The following is a 23,197-nucleotide window of genomic DNA, read 5'->3' on the forward strand; positions in this document are numbered from 1 at the left end:
TGTAATGTACTGCACTTTTTGGTACTGTGTGAAACATTTATTTTGAATGACTTGAGTGTGTGCTTTTTTTTTTTATTAAAAAAATAAAATCTTTTTATAATTTTATTTTACTATCTGAATGCATTTCAGTGAGACAAACATGTTAATTAACTCATTCCTGAAGAATTGGGATGTGAGAAATGTGTTGGCAAAGTTAGGAGTGAGTTTGAAGACAGTTTAAACATTTTAATCCCCCTTTCATAGTAAACCAAAAAAAAGGTATAGGGCCTACTTAGATAATAATTATGTAATTGAGCTGCAACTTAATTAATCACTAAAGGAAGATTCACTATCTGAACTATTGTCTTGATCAGTGCTTCCAGGAGCTCCAACAGGCATAGGGGCATCCGGTGTGCTATAACATACAGGTCTTAATTAAAACACATATATATAGTTTAGATTGTACAATTTAACATATGAAACACATTTACTTACTCCAGAAGGTTGGGATCTAAACCCTCCAATACCATTTTGTTTTTAATTGCCATTACAGGAACACCCTGTAATAGCAAATCTAGTTAGCATACCTTTGAACAATCATTTCTTTAAATGATTATTAAATTATCAACATACCACTTGAACCATCTTCAGGTATCGGGCATATTTTGGGTCCTTGGCAACAGTAACCACATTCATCTCAGGCGTAATCTCTTCTGCTGCTTTTACAGTGGGAGGTTCCGGTTGCTTTTGAACATCCTTAAATCATACATTTTTCATGCCAAACTTATAATTCTTTTTGTATGAATTTTATCATAATATTATCAAATCAAACCTGTGAATGCGACATACTCCCTTCAGGAGCATTTTCTGTCTGCATTTGGTTGACAGAAAGGCCATTTGTTTGGTTATTTTGCTGTACACTGACTTCATCCACCGTTACATTCTCCAGTCCAGGTATTGAGGAAAGCTGCACCAAAATAATAATAATAATAATAATAACAATAATAATAATAACAACCACATCATGGCAATTTCAGTAAAAATGTATTAAGCATGAAGTCAAAAAAACTTGCCTTGGCCTCCAAAATGCATAAAGTTGTTTCTATTTGCTGTACACGAAGCGATATGCTGGCAAGTTTCTTTGGACAAATTCAAAAGATGGTGAAAACTAGGTTGTTGCTAAAGCTTTGTTAATCTCCAGGTAGACCATACAAACCTCCTCACAGACAGTGGAAAAGCGATTTAGAAATCGGACTGTGTGTACAATAAATTGATTGAGATAGGCCACAGTCCTTCTTTGTTGAATAGCAGGTACCTTCAATAAGCACAAAAAAGATTCAGTTACAACCAAAAATTACACACTGGTACATAAAATAAAACGTGTGTGTACATGTACATTTTTTCCACAGTATGACAGCAAACCAGACTTTTTTGTTTAATCACGTAACAATCGCATTGAAAGAAACAAAATTAAGTATGTTGCAAGCAGTAACCTTCCAGAAGCCATTTTTGAATTGGCCTGCAGCCATTGTAAGATGTGTATGACCATCGTCCATGTGAAGCCACGCTGTAAAATCTAATAGTGAGTCTGTGTGAAGTTCGGAGTTGGTATCTTTTGTAGTGTGTGAAATAAATAGGTGTAAAAAGTTCACACCACGGAATCATGACGGCAAGCTAAAGTTTGACCAGCACTAAGACCTCAAGTAGAGGGCATTACAACAGTCCTTCTCCATTGAAGCTGGACTTAGCCAATCAAAGCCTGCATTTTCCCAATAGAGCTTTACAGAGCTTCAATGGCATTTCCCATAGAACTTCTAAGCAGCACTTGAATTACACGACCATATTGAAGACCATACTGGAACAGCTGATGAACAACTGACCTCATGAAATGGAGCACATTCTTGCAGACTTTTAATTATAAATACAGGAACTTTTTTTTCTGACATTTTAGGGGAAGTTCGGTTTCCCTTGTAGTTCACACCTTTTTTAACATGTTACTTTCATGCATTGGTAATGGTTTGAAAAAACAAATGAAATAAAACAATGATTAGTTGCTTGAGGAATCTGATTTGTGATTATATTAACACTAACCTAAATAATTTCAAACCTTAACATATCATTCATAACTTTATAACTTCAAATAAAACAACTAAAGTCAATTTTAACCCAAGAGCATGGCTTCAAATATCGATGCGAAAATGTATTAACAAGATTGCCAGATCGCCACTGAACAAACAGGGAACCATTTAATATGGATTTTCATCACCATTTAAAGGGGGGGTATTATGCAAAATCGACTTTTTCAAGCTTTACATCATGTTATTTTGTCATTCCCTCATTAAAAACATGCCTGAAGTGTTGCCTGGGCACATTCACGTATCTTTGAGTAATCTGTAAAAACTCTGATGGCAGCCATTTTAGGGATAGGTTTGCCTGAGTCCTCCTAGGAACGCCCCCACCTCCTGTAGACGCCTCCGAGCTTTCGTCACCAGCCGAGTAACCAACCACTGCTCCTCAGCAGAACCCCCTCCCCACTGATGCCACAGACAGCGTGTGGAGGGGGTGTGTCGGAAAGGGTCAGAGGTTCTTAAAGAGACAGAGGCCTATTTCAGGACATTCACAACAGACATTTTGAGAGAGCAATTTTATACAAGGCAGTTATTTTAATTTACTGCATTTACAGACCAACAGAAGGTTTCGTCATCATTGTAGTGTGATATAGACTGGTGCTATGTGATTGACAAAAGCATAATACCCCCTCTTTAACTTGAGTTTGTCCACTTTCTTTTTCTTTGGTATCCAGTCTTTCACTGTACAATTGGTCAACTGTGTGAGAGGTTTTATTAAAGCTATGTGCTAACTACGGACTATCGCGCGGATATTTCACAATAAAGACAACGCTTAATACTTTGAGAATTAAGTTTTGGATTAACCATCAATTTAAAGAGGGGGTATTATGCTTCTTTCAATCACATAGCACCAGTCTATAGCACACTACAATGATGACGAAACCTTCTGCTGGTCTGTAAATGCAGTAAATTAAAATAACTGCCTTGTATAAAATTGCTCTCTCAAAATGGCTGTCGTGAATGTCTTGAAATAGGCCTCTGTCTCTTTAAGACCCTCTGATCCTTGCCGACACGCCCCCTCCACACGCTGTCTGTGGCATCAGTGGGGAGGGGTTTCTGCTGAGGAGCAGTGGTAACTCGGCTGGTGACGAAAGCTCGGAGGCGTCTCCAGGAGGTGGAGGCGTTCCAAGGAGGACTCAAGCCATCAGAGTTTTTACAGATTACTCAAAAATCCGTGAATGTGCCAAGGCAACACTTCAGGCATGTTTTCAATGAGGGAGTAACATAATAACATGATGTAAAGCTTGAAAAAGTCGATTTTGCATAATACCCCCCCTTTAAAATAGTGTGTTTTATGTCCATGAGTTAACACAGCTGATAACTGATAAGTTGTGCTTTTAAACTGTTAATATTACAATTTTTTTGAAAAGTCAATGCTAAATTTGAATGATATTTTTCTTCCGGACCTCAGCACGTGACCAGAAGGGGGCGGAACTGTTTTTACTTGAGTAATATAAAAATTAGTACTCTTTTTTTTTTTTTACTTAATTCTTCATAATGATTTCTTTTTATATGTTTTCAAGGTATTTTCTCATTTTTTCATGTTTTGTTTCTCATAATTTATTTCACAACTGAAACATGAATCAAACGTTTACGGTCAAACGGTTACGCAGTACTCAAGTAGAATTTCCCCAAGTACTTTTTTACTCTTTCTTACTTAAGTAAATATTTTGGCTACTCGACCAAATCAACATACGGCGACACTAAACTCTATTTTGAAGCTATTTCGATGTGTAGACGACATGCAGAGTAAGAAATGTAAAACAATATAGCCTGACAACGTATGTAAAGCCACGTCAAATTTAACATACATACACACACCGAGTCAACAATTACACTGTAGGCGGCCTATAATATACTGTCACTCGTTTGTGTAGACTTGAATCCAGCAAACACACCTTTGTTAGATCAACACCGGAGCCAACAATTGGTAGACCATCTTCATCCATATTTTCGAACACTCAATTTTTTTTAGATGCGCGTTTTGTACAAAAAGTAGATCTATCACACTTCAATACAACTTAAAAGCTACTAAGCTACTATACACATATATCAGAGAAATACGGACGCAGATGATGATTCACGTGACTGTGTTTAGGACAGTCTTCTTCGGTGGATTTTTGGGCGTCATCGACACCATGTGCTGCCCCTCTCGGTGTGGAGGTTTCACGACCGTGCACATCCCAGAAGTCAGTCTTATCTAAATTGCTTTTTGACAGCCTGTTATTATTGTCTAACCATATTATACCTCCCCAAATGTTCCAACGTAGTAGTCAAGCCGGAAGAGGTGTTGGTATGTCAATATATGCTTGCTGTGTGCTTGTAGGGGTGATATGGCAGAAAAATTATACTACGATTTTTATCTTATAACAATTCGTTTGCATTTGATATCTTTATATTCCTTTCAGAGGCAACAATAGCCATCTGCTTCTTCTGAAAGTTCACACTTCACAATTACATCCCGCTGTCACTCACTCAGAGCTTTAATCTCTTAACCAACGCCTTAACCAAGAGTAACGCATGAATTGAAAGTGTTTTTTGTCACATTTTTGCCATAGTTGCATCGCTCTTTGTCACGTTTTTGTTGCTCTTTTGTGGATTTTACGTCACTATTTCGTCCAATTTTTGTCACTTTTCTGTTGCTGTTTCTTTTGTTGCTTTTTTCTAGCTCTTTTTTTGTTGTTTTTGGGTCACATTTGCATCACTTTTCTGTTGCTTTTTTTTTTGGTCACTTTTCATCGCTTCTTTGTCAGCTTTTTGTCACTCATTTGTTGCATTTTCATCCTCGTTTGCGTCTCAATTATGGTGCAATTTTGATTTGGGTAAAGCCAAATTTGAGAAAATGTGGAGGTTAAGAGGTTAATCAACGACAGCAGAAGCAGTGAGTGGGGAAAATGTGTTCATTTCAGCATAGAGTGCCATTATACATAAAAACCACTGAATCACGAAATGACAATATAAAAAAATCATATATCACTTATCATCAGCCCTATTCTCTTTCTGAGTGAGATAGTATTAAAAATTGTGGTACCCTAGTTGATGCACATTGACAATTACTTCTAGCATAGCAGGTTTTAGATAGACTTGCATCAGGCCTAAACAAACTCTCATAGAAATCCTTTTGGCAACAAGTCTATTTAGTTTGTTAATTTAGTTGCTTTGTCACACACATCAATACATACAGTATAACATGCAGTGAATTTTTCTTTTGTACCGTCCAGCTGCACAACAACGCCACATACAGCGGGAACTAGAGATTTACATACAGTAGGCTATATAAAAAGACACATATGCATTTTTTTGTTTTCCTTTTGTAGGTCATTTAGAATTTTAAAAAAATCTAATTGCAAAATGCCAGAAGAATGAGGGATAGAATTTTCTTTTCTCTTTTTTTTTTGTTACTTTCTATAAAGCCAGAAGTTTACATACACTTTTTGTTATAGACTATAACTTTAAACAGTTTGGAAAAGCCCAGATGACGATGTATAAAAGTATAATAAAGATGGAAAATGTCCAGCCATCATACGGATCAGAAAGAAGGCGGGTGAATGAGAGATGAATGTGCTGTGGTCTGAAATGTGAATATTAACCTAAGAACAAATGCAAAATACCTGGTGAAGATGCTGAAACTGGTAAGAGTTTGTCATTATCCAGAGTGAAACAAGTCCTTGACCGACATGGGCTGAGAGGGAACTCTGCCAGGAAGAAGCGCTTACTCCAAAAGAAACAGAAAAAAGCCAGTTTGGAGTTTGCAAATAATAAAAGGATAAAGACTTTGATTTTTGGAGACATATCCTGTGGTCTGACAAAAAATATAATAATTGTTTGGCCATAATGACCGTTGCGTTTGGTGGAAAAAGGGAGAATCTTGCAAGGTTGATAACACAATCCCAACTGTGAAATACGGGGGTGGCAGCATCATGCTGTGGGGTTGTTTTGCTGCGGGAGGGACTGGTGCACTTCACAAATTAGATGACACCATGAAGAAAGAAATACTATGTGGAAATATTGGAGCAACATCTCAAGACATCAGCCAGGAAGTTAAAGCTTGGACGCAGATGGGTCTTCCAAATGGACAGTGACCCAAAGCATATACTGCCAATACTGGTTACAACGTGGCTTAAGAACAAAGTCAATGTTTTGAAGTGGTCATTACGAAGTCCTGATCTCAATCCAGTTGAAAAGGCATAGGCACGCAAGGTGGCCTACAAATTTGGCTCAGTTACACCAGTTCTGTTTGGAGGAATGCACCAAAATCCCTGTCAACTATTGTGAGCTTGTGGAAGAATATCCAAAATGTTTGACCAAAGTTATAATGTTTAAAGGCAATGCTACCAAATATGAATGAAACGTATGTAAACGTTTGGCTTTGTAAAAAAATATTATAAAACCATGTAGAAAATTCTATCTGTTATCGTTCTGGCATTTAGCAAATAGAAATTATTTTTAAAATTCTAATTCACCTACATAAGTAAAAGTAAATTCTGGTTTCATGTCAGACAGTGAAAATAAAACAAATATATATTTTTATATAGTGTATGTAAACATCTGGTTCCCATTGCAAGACCAAAACACATAAGTGCAGGTACAATGGAAAAATCTAAATTAAAATATAAAGAGTCAAACATTGCCTTATTTTTAGATCTTAACAAGATAGGAAAACTCAGTACAGCCCATAAGCTCATTGAAAACCTCCATATATATACTCTGTAATATGTAATATAGTATAAATGATAAATAAATTAATACAATTAGATTTATTTTATGTATTATTATGCTATAATATAGTGCACTGCTGCAAGAATGATGTCCTACACTTTTTGACTTGGACGTCCCCCCTCCATGCCAAAAGAGGGTGCACATGAGAGGTACTGCAGGACCATCCACTGTAATCACTTTCTGAGCGAGAACAGAAGCTATACCCTCGCTGGCATAGATTTGTGGCTGTTTTCGTCCGAATTGGTGCATTGAAGACCATGGAAGCGGAAGAATAACCCAAATAAACACCTTACTATGGCGGAAAGAAGACGGCTGTGGATGCAGATAACTGTGCAACGCGCAATACCCTTCAGCCTGATTTACAGTGCAGTTGAGGTGCTAGTGTTGGAAGCAGTTTAATAACACGCCATAAAGAATCCTCAGGAGTGCTGTATGAGGGCAAGGAGAGGCGGCAGGGATAAAGAGAGAGAGAGAGACATTATTAGCAAGAACCATGAGCTCTACACCACCTTACAACTTCCTATCTGCACAACCAAGCCCCACCACACAAGGCTTGCACTGGGAGCGAGAACTTGCAGTACGGAGATTGGAGATCCTTCCTCATCGTCCTTCTGTTATTCCTGGTTATTTACTGTCGCCATATCGTGAAGAAGAGGAGCGCCTTCGGCTCCAGCAGCATCTCTCCCTGTCTATGGACTCCTCTTTGGCTTCGCTGGCACGCTCCGCCCCTCATTCTGTGGCCCCTGAGCCGTGTTGTCGTCCAGTGGGAGTCATGTATCTTCTTCGTCTGGCCCTCCTTGCTTTCAGCTGTCTCTTTTGGGCGGCTGGTTTGGCAATCTTTTCATTGGGTGTTTGGGCTCAGATTTCGCTTTCTGACTTCATGCTGCTGTCTGCCAATCGCTACCCCAATGCCCCATTAATCCTTTTGTCCACGGGGGCTGTTGTTACTGCATGGGGGTTTCTTGGTTGTTTAGGGGTGGCTGCAAAGTTGCCCTGTCTCCTTAGGGCTTATGGATTTTTTCAACTGGCTGCACTTATTGCTGGTTTGGCTGCTGGACTTTCGGGCCTTTTCTATCGTGAAGACATTGCTGGAGGATTTCGAAGTGGCTTACAGCGAGCAGTGGCTGGTTATACGGAAGATGAAGGACGAGCAGATGCCTTAGATAGCCTCCAAAGAGCCTTGGAATGTTGTGGAGCTGAGGGTTGGCGTGACTGGTTGTCTTCAGACTGGGCCATTCAACATATTGCATTTCCATCAATTGAAAATGGCACCTCTGTATCTCTTCCAGATAGTTGTTGCATGAAGCGCAAAGGCTGCAGAAACCGTCCTCTGCTGTCAGATGACAATGAAGGAGTAGTGTCTGCCGGAATCCACCCACATGGCTGCTTTCGTAAAGTGTTCAGCTTGGTAAATGATAACGTCTTTCATATTGCCGCCACTGTTTTAGGACTGGCTTTTACCCAGATAGGAGGCATAGCTTTAGCTTGTATGCTGGCAAACAGACTTGAGCCACGGGAACATCAGCAAGTTGTGGGACACTGACAGAGGCAAAGGAACAAATGACCAGTTCTGTAAATAATATACTACACTCATGTAAGGCAGACCTCAAATATTCTGGAAGCTTTGTCTCCAGCTTCCAAAACGGATCCCCATTTAAATATTCTCTTTCATTCAATCGGCATATTGTCATGTTGTCTAAGGAGTTGACATTGGTGCATCTGCATGTTGTGGATTACAGTTAATAAGCACAACCCCATTTATACAGCTGTTGTTGACAAACAATATTTGTCTTGCCTTTTTTTTAATTCTGGCATGAAAAAATAAATGACTTGCTTGTTCTTTTGTGACACAAAAAGAAGATTGATATTCAAATGTTTGTCCAAAAACTTCAAACCATTAGCTAAATTTGACCAAATCTAGTTGATCTTTGAACTGAATGGCTGTTTCTGTGGTTGCTGTGTGAATACATGTTCATGTACAAACATTTGACTTGAATTCAGTAAACATGAATGATGATCAGGACTTTGATTGCAACATGTTTAAAAGTGTTTTGCTAAATGTATTATACGAGACTGCATGATTTGTAATTGCAACAAAATGCCATAGAACCTTTGACAGATAATAAAGTTAAGTTGTCAGTGTTTGCCAATGGTGTGTATTTCAACAAATTAACAAGGCATAGTCTATATTAAAATACAACACGTTTCACAAGACAGTCTTGAAGCTGGTTCCAAACCTGGTTAAATAAAGAGAGGCATAAAAACGTTTTATTTATTTATTTTTTCCAAATCAAATTACTTTTAAAAGGGAAACGAATAAATTGTGAAAAATGTTGGAATAGTATCATTTTCCAGGGACATTTGGTTAAATTTCTTTCATTAATGAATTGATTACTTTCTCTAACAGATGCTGGTAACATGTTATCCAAAAAACTACGTTGCCTTTAATTGTAAACCAGCCAGTTTCATAAATCATTAGCCATTTTGATATAAGTGACCCAGTACTTTCCTCGTTTCTACAACATAATTAATTGTTTGTACTTTTTAGAAATTCAATTAAGCCCTGATGATAACTCAATCAATTATGGCTAGATGGAACACAAAAAATCTTTGATAATAGCCTAGTAAATAGGGAGTAAATTGTGAATTATGGCCAACTGAATGACATCTCATTATCGCCACCTGAGACTTCTGAAATGATATTTGCCCTTCAGAAACAAATCACTGCCAAACTGCAACTGCTGCCTCCATTATTTTTTATCAGTATTGATAAATTGTTTGTAATGTGGCCTATTTGCCGACTACAAAAGTAGCGTCAATGTTCATTCATCTTTGATGTAAACTATTATGTAATGACTATGACTCGCCGTTTATTAGAATGACATATGACCACTATTGCTTCGACCACATGTTAACATTTTCATGGCCTGATTATTCTATTGATTAGCCTACATTACAGGCAATGTGGGTCTGTCTGTGCCCTTGTTTAATCTAAATTGCAGCATAGGGCTTTAAACATGAGGAGCATAAGAACAACACAACCCTGTTTAATTTAGGCTTTAAAAAATACTCAAATACTCAAATAAAAAAATAATAGATTTTCTTTTGACCCTTTTACACCTTAATTTTAAAGAAAAAAAAACTGGCTTGTCATGAAAGCCATGTTTTAATTACAAATTAATTACCATTGAAGGCCAGCTTTAATAGCACATTTTAATTCTTATTTTGTGTGTTTTTATGGGTAAAAAAATAATCACATACTGTGAATGGGCTCAAATTACATTATATTCCAGTCAATTCTCTTCAGCTGAAGTCTAGTTTTAGTTGCAGCTAATTGTCTTGAACTATACAATTAACTTTTTGCTGTTGACAAACATGTCTGTACATTTCAGCACTCATCATCATCACATACTACTTTTAATTTAGTTTTAGAGGAGGCCTAATTTTAGTCAGGAAAAATATTACATTGACTAAAATGATACTCCTGACAAACATGTTAAAATGTGGTTTTCTTCCAAATGTTTTATTAAGAAGGGCATAGAAACATTAGATAACTGGACATTTGAAGCATGTTTAATAATCTGACACCTTTATGATTGACAACAGTTGAGTTGCTCTTGTGACATAGGCCTGGAATGTTACACAGCGTGGCTTTAAATATTTGTCGGATCAAATATTGACGTCTTTGAGCGTGTCTTTTGCCTGCAGCCTGAATAGTCTGACTTCATGAGCTGATCTCTGACTGTGACACTGTTGGTGCTCTCCAAAAGCGACACATTTTACAGCGCATTTTCAGCACTAAGGAAAGGTGCGGTGGAACTCAATTCCCCGCCCTGTTAAGTCTGTCATCTGTATGATCTGTACTCTTAGTGGGTGTTTGCAGTTTGCATAGCGGCGGTGCAGATATGCTCTGCCCCACTTTGAGCCTATTTAGCAATTCTGACCGCTGTCTCTCGTAGCTGCGTCGCAGTTGCGCTCAGATATGTTGTTTTCACGCGCGCGTCTGTCTCTAAAATGGATCTAAAATCGGAGCTTCTCAAATCTGTCTGGTACGCGTTCACGTCGCTTGACGTTGAGAAGTGTGGAAAAGTCTCCAAGTCCCAACTCAAGGTAAGTTGTGAATCCTTGAACTTGCTTGAACATTAAGGAAAAGGTTTCAGAATATTTTATGTGATGTGATGTTGATTGACATCATTTTAACGAGAGGCATCAACCTCACAGAAAGCTCAAAGTTCAGATTGTTTCCTACACTGTAAGCTGTCTGCTGCTGACACAAAAACTACTAAAAGAAGACACAAAAATTAAACTTTAATTGGCTATGTTTGCAAGACTACTGTCTGTGTCTTAAAACCGTTTCCGTTTGTATCCTGCCCCTGCATGTCTGTCTCTGGGTGAAGAATTCAGGGAAAGAGCAAAAGATGTCCTGACATGCACAGTTACTGTGGACAGCTGTCTCTGCGCCTATAATCATGGGTGTGCATGTCACACTAAACAGGCTAATAAATTAAACTGTGGGCTGGATTATAATGTTTTTGATTTGATGTACAGTACTTTCTCGTCCAGGTGCTTTCTCATAACCTTTATACAGTCCTGAACATACCTCATGATCCCGTGACCCTTGAGCAGCACTTCCAGGACGACGATGATGGGCCAGTGTCAAATCATGGCTACATGCCTTATCTCAACAAATATATTCTGGATAAGGTAGTGTCCCTTTTCCAGTTTTAGTTAATGGGGTAATAGTGAATGTAAATCACATTTTGTAATTGAATACGCTTTGGGGAATTTGGCTCAAGTACATTTCTTTATTTATTTTTCAGGTCAAAGAGGGAACGTTCGACAAAGAAAAGTTTGATGACCTTTGTTGGATGATGACAATGAAAAAGAACTTCAAGGGTGTTTTAGATGGCACACGTCTGTCTCAAAAAGACTGCTTTAAGCTTTTCTGTTTATTTAATCTACTGTCAGAGGATTGCTACCCACTGATCATTATTCCGGATGAGGTACATAACTTAAAGCATAGGTGAACATAGGCTACGTGCGTCCAGAATTACTCATGCTTACAGAAATTTCAGTGATTTATTTTTCTAAAGTCCAAAAATGAGAGTGATAAAGTATTTATTAAACATTGCAGAAATGAATACTTAGTGTTTTGTACATCTTCACTATAACTTTAACAGGAGTATAACAGGACATTGTTGTTTGGCTTATAGTAAGAAGAAGGAATATGTTAAGTCAGCGATACCTTGGAATAAGTCAAGTCACAATACACAATATTGGAACAAGTCCTTATTATGCCAGTATAAGTTATGCTTTATCCAAAACGAACACTTCAAACTGAGACCACAAGTAGATCAGTTAATGAGGCTCTTCCTTCCTGCACTTCCATCATGATGCTTTTTGTTTCCTGCCAACTAAAACAAAAATAATTTGCCTTTGCCTCCAGACTCTGTGTAATGTATTTGTTGGTCTCATTCAGCTGGAATATCTATTGAAGAAGATCTCCACAGCTATGAATCAGGAGTGGGATGGGAAGTTCTTGGAAGACGTTTTGTCCCAGGACATAACTCTGGTGGAAGAAGGCATGTCGGTATGGGCCTTTCTGGAGCACATGAATGCAGGACGGCTCCTCAGGGTGACGAGCACTGAGGCTTTTAGACTGGCTTTACATGACGTGTTTTTGGAGATGTATCACAATGTCCTCAAGAGGGTAAGAACTTCAATGTTGATCCATGTACTTTCTTGTTTGTCGCTGTGCACACTGTACGCCTCTGTTTGTAGGGTTACATGTGGAAGAAAGGCCATGTGCGCAGGAACTGGACGGAGCGTTGGTTTGTGCTACAGCCTCTATCCATGGCTTATTTTGTCAGCGAGGACTTGAAAGATAAGAGAGGCGAGATATTGCTAGATAAAAGCTGTGTAGTTGAGGTTGGTCAAATATCTAAATACACAATACTGGCAGTTTCAGAGCATGACTTCTGTCTTTTTGTGTTTCTAGAACATTCCTGACAAAGAAGGAAAGCGCTGTTTATTTTGTGTTAAAACCCATAATAAAACCTATGAGATGAGTGCATCTGACCAGAAGCAGAAAGTTGAATGGACTCAAGGTGAGATAAAAAGGAAAGACAAATATACCCAACATACATAACAGGCTTGTAGGTGAAACTAATTGTATAACAAATGCAGCTCTTATCAAACATGGTAGATATACTGGATGTATAAAAGGTCATGTTGCATTATATAATGCAATACACATACAGTGGGAGTTAAAAGTGAGTTCACCGTTTGGATTTTCTTACATTTCTGCCTAAACTGCTCACAAGATGTGGTCTGATCTTTATTGAAATCACAAGAATGAGTAAACAGTGTCCGTTTAAAAACTAGACGAAGTTTAAAACGGTTAAAATTATGTATTTTCCACCCTCAACATGCTCCAGCAATGTGCTAATCTGTAGAATGAGCCCAGAACTATTCACCACAGCTGCTGTGAATAGGTCTAAAATCCTGCACTGTCACTCAATAAGTTGTTACTTCGGCCAAAGTATCATCTGTCTCCACTGTCATGCACAACTTAGTAGACAAGTTTATGCAGACATTTAGAGTCAGGTGTGAGCCAACCTGAAGTCCAATCACTGAGGTGTGTCTTACAGCTGCCCTTGCCACTGTAAAAGAAGAGAAGCATTGTCTGATGTGAACCATGCCTCACTCAAAAGAGCTCTCTGAGACCTACGTTCAAGAATTATTGATTTGTTTAAAGCTGAAAAAGCTGAAAGTTTGATGTTCGTAAATCCACAGTTAGAAAAAGTGTCTATGGAGACATTTGGCTTCACTGTTGCTTCACTTCCAAGGAGTGGCCGGCCTGTAAAGATGACTCCAAGGGCACAGTGCAAAATACTCAATGTGGTAGAAAAGAACCCTAGAGGGTCAGCTAAAGACTTACAGAAATCACTGGCACATGCCAACATCTCTGTCGACACAATACGACAAACATTGAACAAGAATGGGTTTCATGGGAGAACGCCACAGAGGAAGCCATTGCTGTCTAATAAAAAAACATTGCAGTGTGCAGCACAACAATGTTTTTGCAAAAGAGTACTTGGATGCTCCACAGCCCTACCGGCAAACTATTCTGTGGACTGATGAACCTGAAGTTGAACAGTTTGGGAGGAACACACCACGTCATGGGTCGAGGAAAAATGGAACAGCACACCAACATAAACACCCTATCCTCACTGTGAAGTATGGTGCAGCATTAAGGTGGGAGTGCTTTGTTGCCTCAGGGCCTGGACAACTTATCATTAATGGAAAAATTAATTCACAAGTTTATCAAGATACCTGAGGCCATCTGTCCAACAGCGGAAGCTTAACGGAGGATGGAACTGCAACAAGACAATGAGGCAAAGCACAATAGCAAATCCACTTCAGATGGTTTCAGAAGAATAAAATATGCGTTCTGGAATGGCCCAGTCAAAGTCCTGACCTAAACCTGATTAAGATGCTGTGGCATGACCTCAAGAAAGCTATTCACACTAGACATCCCAGGAATCTTGCTGAAATGCAACGGTTTTGTAAAGAGGAATGATCCAAGATTCATCCTGATTGTTGTGCATGTCTAATCTGCAACTATTGGAAACATCTGGATGAAGTTAGTGAGGCCAAAGGAAGGTCAACCAGATATTGAATCTAAGGGTTTATTCATTTATTACTTATTCCACGCTGTCCTGTGAATGTTTACATGTTATGCCAAAAAAAAATATGATAAAATGTAAATGTTTGGGTGGTATTAGTTTAAGCAGACACTGTTTACTCATTCTTTTGATTTTGATGAAGATCCGACCATATTTTATGTGGAATTTAGCCAGAAATGTAAGAAATTCCAAACGCTTTACTCACTTTTTCCTCCGACTGTAAATTAGTGCTTATGTAAGACATGACTTATCATCATAAAAACAATAAAATATCAAAATGAAGCGAGAAATAATTCTACATATAAAAAAATGTTTGTGCAGCCATTAAGACTGCTCTACGGCTCCAGAGCGAAAGGAAAGCCTCGCTTCACTATGAACTGAAGCTGAAGAGACGAATTCAGCGGGAATACAGTCAACGGGAGCGAAATCGCAGCACCCGCAGCAGCTGCAGCAGCAGGAGCAGCAGGAGCAGCCAGTCAGATGACTATAATATGCAAGAGGGTGAGAAGACGGAGAAGGAGAAAGAAAAAGACAGACAGGACCTGGAGATCGAAAGCATCATAAAGGTAAGAAAGAACTCAGTTCGAACACATGACTCAGACGGAAATAATTTCAGTTTTGAGAAAGGTTTACATATGAAGGCCTTTGTTTTGTCTGGTAGCAAGCCCGTGAATTGGAAACCAGACGAAGAGAGGCTGAGGAAAACGAGAGGAAGAAACAGAGGGAGGTACAGATGGAGTTGGAGAGACAGTTGAAAGAAGCAGAGGTGGTAGGTTTTGTTCTGATCATTAATTTCAAGACCAAACACACAGTGTAAGTTTTTACTGGTTTAGTAAAATAAAATCGAAAATGTGTTGTGGATAGGTTACATGTTTTTCAGTGATGTATTTGTGTTTCTTGTGTTAGCTGAGAGACAACCTTCAGGCAGAGATGCAGGAGAAGGAAAAGGAAGCTGAGCAACAGAAAAAAAGAATTGTGGAGTTGGAGCTGACACAGAGACAACTTGAGGCAGCACTTAACATGGAAATACAGGCACGACTGGAGGAAGAGAGAGCCAGACAGGAGCTTGAGGGGTAAGGGCTCCCCTCCTGAGCAAGCATACATTCAACACAAAATCTATTTCATCAACAGCTGGATTTTCTTAACTTAAAATCAATGTTTTACCACAAAATCCTGTACTGATCTGATTGATCAAATCAGAATTTGGCAGACTGCTCTGTGACTGGGAAATGTCATGTGCGCTACAGTCACTGACACTGCCTTTGAAGATGTATAAACATAGGCTTTTAAGTCAAGAAAATTCAGCTTTCAACAGATTGAATTTTTAATTCAATCCAAAGTATTAAAAGGAATAAAACCACAATATTCATGTACATAAAAGAAATGCAGTGATCATGAACTGATATATCCATTTCTCCTCCTATAAATCTATTGTTTGTAAAAGCAAATGTAAAATTGACTTGATTGATTTATACTCAGGTAGTGACTTACTATCATCTATGTGCTAACTACCAACCATAGCACGGATATTTTACAAGAAAGAAAACATTAAATACTTGAAAATACGGCAAAAATGCTTTTATAACTTTTACATTTTCAAAGTTTTAGATAAATCTTCAAAAAAAAATGTGTGTTTTATGTCCATGAGTTGGCACATAACTGATTAGCCTGTGTCATCTTTTAAACTCTTCATTTTTTGGAAAGTCAATGCGAAATATGAATGGGATTTTTACTTTCGACACCCGTCAAATAACCGGAAGTGACTGTTGACACTGTAATATCAATCTGCGTCCAATGTTTCTCATAATAAATAAATTATTAGGGTTAATTTGGCCTCTGTTCTTTGCGTTTTGCTTTTGCATTTTTATCGTGGTAATTTTTAAATTTGTATTCTTACTACAATTAATTTAAGTTCTTCCCTAGGCTTTTACAGGAAGAGGAGGAGAAGATGAAGCAGTTTATCCTCCTTCAAGCACAGCAGAAGGCATTGAAAAGTCTCAGCCCTATTCAGGAGAATACAAATGACTTGGTGGAACAGGACACTCCTTTGGACCTTCACTCGGCGTCTAAAGAGCTACAGGATCTACGTGAATGTCGCCAAAGAAGCCATCAGCACCTAGAGGCAAGAAGGGTTTATAAGAGTGAAATATTTATATTGCAACTACAATACATTACACATGCTGCATTTGTTGTGCTTTAATCAGGAGGTTCAACAGAAGCTCAGGAATGCAAGTCAACATGTCCGACATTGGAATGTCCAACTTAATCGCCTGATGACGCCTATCGCTCCAGGAGGTGTTTTTATTTATTCAGTAATATCTGTACTTTCTCAAGCATCTTTTACAGGCGCAAAAGTAACTTTTTTTTTGTATTGTGTCTTTCAGAACGCTTGGAACATCGACTGTCCTCAAAATATATGTGTCCCAAAAAAGAAGGTGCTTTGGCCAGTAATGAATTTGTATGTAAATTAAAAACCAAAGGTGCTCTTGAGAACTCAATTCCAGAGGACACTGAAAGCCTGGGAGAGAAGATGAGGGCTGCAGAACTGTCAGATAGCCATGAAACATCACAAGACAAAAAATGACAAATGTAAATAAAAAACATACATCTAGTAATACTGAATACTGAAGTTTCTACGTGAATGCAAGATGTATTATTATTCTTTTTATTATTATTATTATTATAACTATTATTCTTTTTATTATTATTATTATTATTATTATTATTATGGAACAAGCAAAGCACCTTGATATACAGCACAGTATCCCTCTATTGACCTAATAACCATTAAATAAATATAAACGACAGAAGTTTCCGAATTTCACTTACATTAAAGTGATAGCCTGTAAGATTGCAAAGTGAGAGTCAAACGAAAGTAAACGATCAAGTTCCTCCCCTCGTGATTGGACCAGAAAGCCACTGCTATTTTACTAAATAAGAATAGCGTGAACAAACTTTGAAAAGTGCCCATTCTCCCCGATTGGTCAAAGTGATGGCGATTCAGGGAGTTGCTGAAAGCAGCAAAGTGAGGGACTTTAAAAATATATATATTATTATTTAATATTACTTTGCCTTCGTTACATCAAATTTCAGACCCAGTCGGTCAATTATGCGCAGTCTATTACATTTGTAAGACAGATTATCACTTTAACTAATATTGATTCAAGTTCTTTCAGAGCTAGTTCATTCTAGTCTGTTATTATTATTATTATTATTATTATTATTATTATTATTATTATTATTATTATTATTATTATTATTATTATTATAAATATTAATATTAATATTTATAATATTAAATATTAATATTTAATATTAATATATTAAATATTAATATATTAATATTTAATATTAATATTAAAAAATATTAATATTAAATATTAATATTAATTTAATTTAATATTAATATTATCATCATCTCAGTATTTGAGCTGGTTTGTTCACCAGGGGCCAACCAGGTCCCTCTTTTTCTTTTCTTCTTCTTTTTTTCCTTTTTCTTCTTTTTCTTTTTTCTTTTTCTTTTTTTTCTTCTTTTTTTCTTCTTCTTATTGTTGTTATTATTATTATTATTATTATTATTATTATTATTATTATTATTATTATTATTATTATTATTATATTGTTGTTATTATTGCAGTTTATTATATATATTATTATATTGAATTTATGTCATCATTGTCCAGAGTGGTGGCGCTGTAGCACTAACAGGGAAACAAAACTCACCCGGAAGCACAACAAAGCGATCATATTGACATCTAACAACATGGCGGCCTCCACCTCATATCATGCCGAGTTGATTTAGAAGCATTTGTCCTTTGCTAAAACAAAAGAAAGTTCAGACTCGTTTGATCGCCTGGGACTAATTTGGCACAGTCGATCAAAGGACTTTAGCCTCATGTTTAGATCCGCTTGTCGGTGTCTGACTGCGCCCCCTCAAAGGAGGCTCGGTTGCGTCTTCTCACCGGTGAGAGCGCTGTCCGAACAGCCCGGCTCTGGCAATGAAGCGCACGATCCCACCGCAGACGCAGACCCTTCACCAGAGGGGAAAATAAGACCGCGCAAAATCCCTAGCGACTGCTCTGTCCTGCTCTTCCCGGGGCAGGGCAGCCAGTTTGTGGGCATGGGGCGAGGACTCACTAAGTATCCTAACGTCAAAGAGATGTTTGCTGCAGCTCAGAGGATCCTCGGGTACGACTTGCTAAGTCTCTGTTTGGAAGGACCCGAAGAGGAGCTCATGAAAACAGTGCACTGTCAGCCTGCTGTGTTTGTCAACTCACTGGCAGCTGTAGAGAAACTGAACCACACCAACCCTCAGGTAACCCCTCCGTGACCCGGTCTAAATAAACAAACAAAATTAACTCAACTTTTACTGTAATCTGCCATTCACTATAGGCCATTGAGACGTGTGTCGCTGCTGCAGGTTTCAGTGTTGGAGAATTTGCTGCATTAGTATTCTCTGGGGCCATGACATTTGAAGAAGGTAATGTAATATGAGATAACTACTGATAGATATTTAGATTTGTCTAAAACTGTGTAATGTGTGATCTTCTTTAAGCTCTGTATGTGGTCAAGGTGCGTGCTGAGGCCATGCAGAGAGCTTCAGAGCTGGTGCCTAGTGGGATGCTGTCCGTCATTGGCAAACCTCAGGCTCAGTACAAGTATGCATGTCTACAGGCTAAAGAACACTGCAGGAGCCAGGGCATCGACAACCCCGTGTGCTCTGTGGCCAACTACTTGTTTCCCGATGCCAGGGTTATTGCGGGACATAAAGAGGTACGCTTTCAAATCAAAATGGCTACCCGTGTTGTGTGCATCTTGGTCGATAAAGTGGTTGTTTTCTAGGCTTTAGATTTTCTCCAGAAGAACTCAAGGCAGCTTCATTTTATGAGGACCAAAATGCTTCCTGTCAGTGGGGCTTTTCACACGGAGCTGATGGAGTGCGCCCTGGAGCCACTCAGAGAAGTGCTTCGTCAGGTGAAGGTGAGCGAGCACTGCTCTTCCACCATCGGTTACAAGAACCTTTTCTGTTCTATTATAAAGCCCTAAATGCTTGATTGGATTGAAATATTACACCCACTGTATACTGCAAGAAGGTAGCCCGTCATCTAATATGAAACTAGACACTGTTCGTTTTTGCTGTAGCAAGAATAGGATCAGCATCAGTGACAATAAAAAGGGTTCATTTCATTGTCTTAAAGTTTGACTGGCTAATTTTACTCTACAACTAAATTGAAAGAAGTTCATGATGACCTAATTTTCCTTGATTGGAAAAGACTAAATAACAATGAAAGGGATTGAAAACATCTAAACTCGTGTCCTTTAACCTTTTAACTTCCACCTGAACTGAGCACATTCTCTCCAGTCTGGCTTTACCCAAATCAAAAGCTTCTCGAAAACAAGTGTCAAAAATAGCAACAAAAACACTCGAAAACGTGACAAAAATGCAAGGAAAAAATGGCAAAAACACAACAAAAAAGAGAGAAAAAAAGAGAGGAAAAAGTGACGAAAACATGACAAAAAGCAACAAAAGAGCGTCAAAAACATGCTAGAAAAGCAACAAAAAATAGATGAAAAAGTGACGACAACGTGACAAAAAAGCAACAATAAAGGGAACAAAAAAACCTCAAAAACACAACAAATTCACAATAAAAATGATTTTAAAATGTGACAAAACGCGGCAGCAACGCAACAACAAAGTTTAGATCACTTTTGTAGGTCTTAGCTTTCAAATGAGGCTCTGAGCTCCAGTCGAGAAGCTTTTAGATTTGGGTAAAACTGAACTGGAGAAAATGCGCTTGCATAAGGCGGCGGGTAAGAGGTTAAACTTACCTTGTCCAGGTGTTGGAAGCTCCATGAAACAGTGGACATTGATTAAATATAATCATATTAAATATTATAAATATAAAAGTAACAAAATGAATATAGTCAGACGGCGAATGTTGAAAATACTATAATTTGATGATTAGATAGGTGAGTGCTGTCTGTTGACTCAGCTATTTATAACGTACTAATACTTTTGCCATAGATTTTCGAACACAAACATATAGATATAAATAAATACTGCAGTGCTACATTATCTCAATTCTCTAACATTAACAGCAAGTTATCAGCCACAATGTGTGTTACAATTGGCTGGTTGCACAATGTGGCTACGCTAGTTCCTCTGAGCTGAAGTGGTGGGCGCTAGCACTTCCTGTTTGTATTAATTTCCATTAAGATTAGCTTAGACCCATTCGGATCATCGCGTTTCCAAAAGTTTCTGTTTTTGGACAGTGAGTTCCTGGTAGACGGTCACTTCCTGAAGCGACGTCTGTGTTTATAAGGATCAGTGAGTTTGTCTTGGAGCTAAAGGCTAACATTCATTTCATACATTATACAATTTGAAATAGTGCCTTTTATTTTATTTTTTTAATAACATGTTAGCCTTTAGCTTTAAGGCAAACTATCGATCCTTTATGATCACAGGCGTCTCCTCTGAACTCGTTACATCAAGATTTGAACACAGTAAATGATCATCGACCAGGAACTCACTGCCCACAACATCATCTTTAGAAAATATGATTATTATTCCAGGAAAAGAATACAGACAGGAAGTACTGGCGCTCACAGCTTCAGGTCAGAGGAACTAGCATAGCCACACCGTGCAACAAGCCAATATGACCAATCACAGCCCAGGGACAGAGCAACTGGGAAAACGTTTGCCTCTGTGGTCTCTGCAATTACCTTCTAATCGGCAGCTTTCAATGCGAGTCGCATCAATGTAGACTTAACAAGCGGGTGTTGGAGCTAACACAGCTGGACTACAGAACTCTGCAACTGAATCAATAACACTAAATAGCAACAAATACAATGAATTATAAATGCAACCCAAATCTTATCTGTTTTTTCTTTAATATTTGTTCAAGGTGCAGCGTCCTGAGATCAGAGTGTACTCAAATGTGGATGGTAAACGCTACATGAATGAAAGCCATGTCAAGAGGCAGTTAGTGAAGCAACTCGTGTCACCAGTGAAATGGGAGCAGAGTTTACATGAGATCTACGAAAGGACACAAGGGCAGATGTTCCCTCACACGTATGAAGTTGGTACTGGGAAACAACTTGGTGCTACGCTTCAGAAATGCAACAGAAAAGCTTTTCAATCTTATGCACATGTAGATGCTACTGATTCAGATTTGTAATACTCATATTTTGAATGCAATGTCCAGCTCCCTCATTTGATTTACAATGCTACAATGCAGTTGTATTATTTCCTGAAACCTGTAAATCTTCATACAAAAGACTGAAAGCCAGCAACTGCCAAGAGAAAACTGTTTATTTCTTTGCAATACTAGACCAGCCAGTTTACTGAAACACGTCTGTAAAAATGTAATTCTGAGTTAAATACTTTTCAAAGTATAAAAATAAAAAACAAAGCAGCTTAAAGACCGTCTTTAAGCTAATTCAGGCTTTCCACTCAATCCACAATATACAGCAGAGTGCAACAAGAGTTCCTGTCGCAACTGCCCCTGTTGTCCAGCCGGGGCGTGTCTCAGGGATGAAGTGTATCTATGAACAAAGTAAAGTAAGTCAAACCAACAGCAGAGGCAAGTTTAGAATGTTTGGTTTCCATAATCAACTTGTTCAGCACTCAGAAATGTGCCATGAAAGTGTTACCCAGTTTTGTGGCTGAAATCCTCTATGCTCAGTCATTGTGCTCATAACCCAGGCCTTCACTGTTTCAGACAAGCTCATGAGCTCCCACACTTGACTGCTGAGATCACTGCAATGGGAAACAGTTTGAAGATGATAGACTTATAAAGTTATTTCTCTCATCCTTAAAAGCATAGGGCTATTTGCGAGAGTTACCGTAGAATTGCCCTCGTGAGAGCCTGAGCGGGTCTCAGTAAATGGAGAAGAGCAGGTGGTCTGTTCATGTGTTTACTGGGCCAGTCCTGCTGAAGATGGTCCCCTATTGAAGCTAGCCGCTGCCCCAGTGCCCTTACACCGCCCTCACGGAGCCTAAAAATACATTTTAATGATAATATATATTTCTGTTAAGGTATGTCAATATTTGAACATAAGACACATTTTATTTTTAAGTTCAAGATGAGTATAAAGGTTAAGGTTATTGAAGTTATATAAATTATATATGTTTTATGTACAGACTCCGCTTTAAAGCCACACTGAAACATTTCACCCATGAAATGAAAAGATGAAATACATCAAATAAGAGCATTTATATAAAGAAAGAAAGAAAGAAAGAAAGAAAGAGAAGCCATGTACATAATTGAACTCGAAATAAACAATCAGTCAAAATGTTATTACAGATTTTACTGTATTAACCTCTATAAAGGGTTGATTTTTCATACTATGTTGTTCCTGGGTCCTTTTCAGTTGATCCTTAGTAGATTTTCTGTGTTCTTTTTTTTTTTTTTTTTTTGGCCAATGTTCAATTGTTCAACTTTTTGAGAGGCCTCAAATTGAGGCAAAGTCTACACTGTATGCTTATAAATACAGTGGGAATAACTTTTGTATGTATGAACAAAGTTCAGGTTACTGTCCAAAATTTTATGAGCCCAAATGTAGAACTGAGACCAGGTTAATTTTCTTATACCTGATGTGTGTAACATGTGGTCCTGCCTCTTCAGGGCCAGCCTGGAGGATTGGCTTCCTTGTTAAAGCCACCATTTTATTTTCTAAAAA

At 38.2% G+C, this 23,197-nt stretch overlaps 4 protein-coding genes and 1 long non-coding RNA gene across 5 annotated transcripts; 3 read left to right on the forward strand and 2 right to left on the reverse strand.

Moving 5' to 3' along the window:
- Positions 1–42: 42 nt before the first annotated feature.
- Positions 43–4,130, reverse strand: washc3 (WASH complex subunit 3). The gene is made up of 7 exons (XM_079551441.1): positions 4,007–4,130; positions 1,196–1,294; positions 1,053–1,118; positions 812–973; positions 613–735; positions 475–539; positions 43–394 (listed from the first exon to the last, which is right to left on the reverse strand). Exons 1-7 carry the CDS (start codon positions 4,055–4,057, stop codon positions 307–309), a joined length of 654 nt encoding a protein of 217 aa, XP_079407567.1. The 5' UTR covers positions 4,058–4,130; the 3' UTR covers positions 43–306.
- Positions 4,131–6,975: 2,845 nt separating this feature from the next.
- On the forward strand, positions 6,976–8,637 carry LOC306959847 (tetraspanin-7-like). Its single transcript, XM_079552075.1, has one exon. It carries the CDS (start codon positions 7,321–7,323, stop codon positions 8,368–8,370), a length of 1,050 nt encoding a protein of 349 aa, XP_079408201.1. The 5' UTR covers positions 6,976–7,320; the 3' UTR covers positions 8,371–8,637.
- Positions 8,638–10,554: 1,917 nt separating this feature from the next.
- def6c (DEF6 guanine nucleotide exchange factor c) lies at positions 10,555–17,111 on the forward strand. The gene is made up of 12 exons (XM_079551856.1): positions 10,555–10,937; positions 11,391–11,531; positions 11,648–11,830; positions 12,307–12,537; positions 12,609–12,755; positions 12,826–12,934; positions 14,837–15,081; positions 15,177–15,284; positions 15,422–15,588; positions 16,439–16,637; positions 16,720–16,810; positions 16,900–17,111. Exons 1-12 carry the CDS (start codon positions 10,842–10,844, stop codon positions 17,097–17,099), a joined length of 1,917 nt encoding a protein of 638 aa, XP_079407982.1. The 5' UTR covers positions 10,555–10,841; the 3' UTR covers positions 17,100–17,111.
- A 1,142-nt stretch (positions 17,112–18,253) lies between these two features.
- mcat (malonyl CoA:ACP acyltransferase (mitochondrial)) lies at positions 18,254–21,872 on the forward strand. The gene is made up of 5 exons (XM_079551393.1): positions 18,254–18,830; positions 18,908–18,995; positions 19,071–19,288; positions 19,358–19,495; positions 21,421–21,872. Exons 1-5 carry the CDS (start codon positions 18,411–18,413, stop codon positions 21,691–21,693), a joined length of 1,137 nt encoding a protein of 378 aa, XP_079407519.1. The 5' UTR covers positions 18,254–18,410; the 3' UTR covers positions 21,694–21,872.
- An 81-nt stretch (positions 21,873–21,953) lies between these two features.
- On the reverse strand, positions 21,954–23,192 carry LOC306959509. Its single transcript, XR_013792624.1, has 4 exons — positions 23,109–23,192; positions 22,361–22,513; positions 22,169–22,274; positions 21,954–22,060 (listed from the first exon to the last, which is right to left on the reverse strand). It is a non-coding gene; the product is annotated as an uncharacterized lncRNA (long non-coding RNA).
- Between the last annotated feature and the right edge of the window lie 5 nt (positions 23,193–23,197).

Source organism: Gobius niger, assembly GCF_951799975.1.
Source record: "Gobius niger genome assembly, chromosome: 2".
Lineage (NCBI taxonomy): Eukaryota > Metazoa > Chordata > Actinopteri > Gobiiformes > Gobiidae > Gobius > Gobius niger.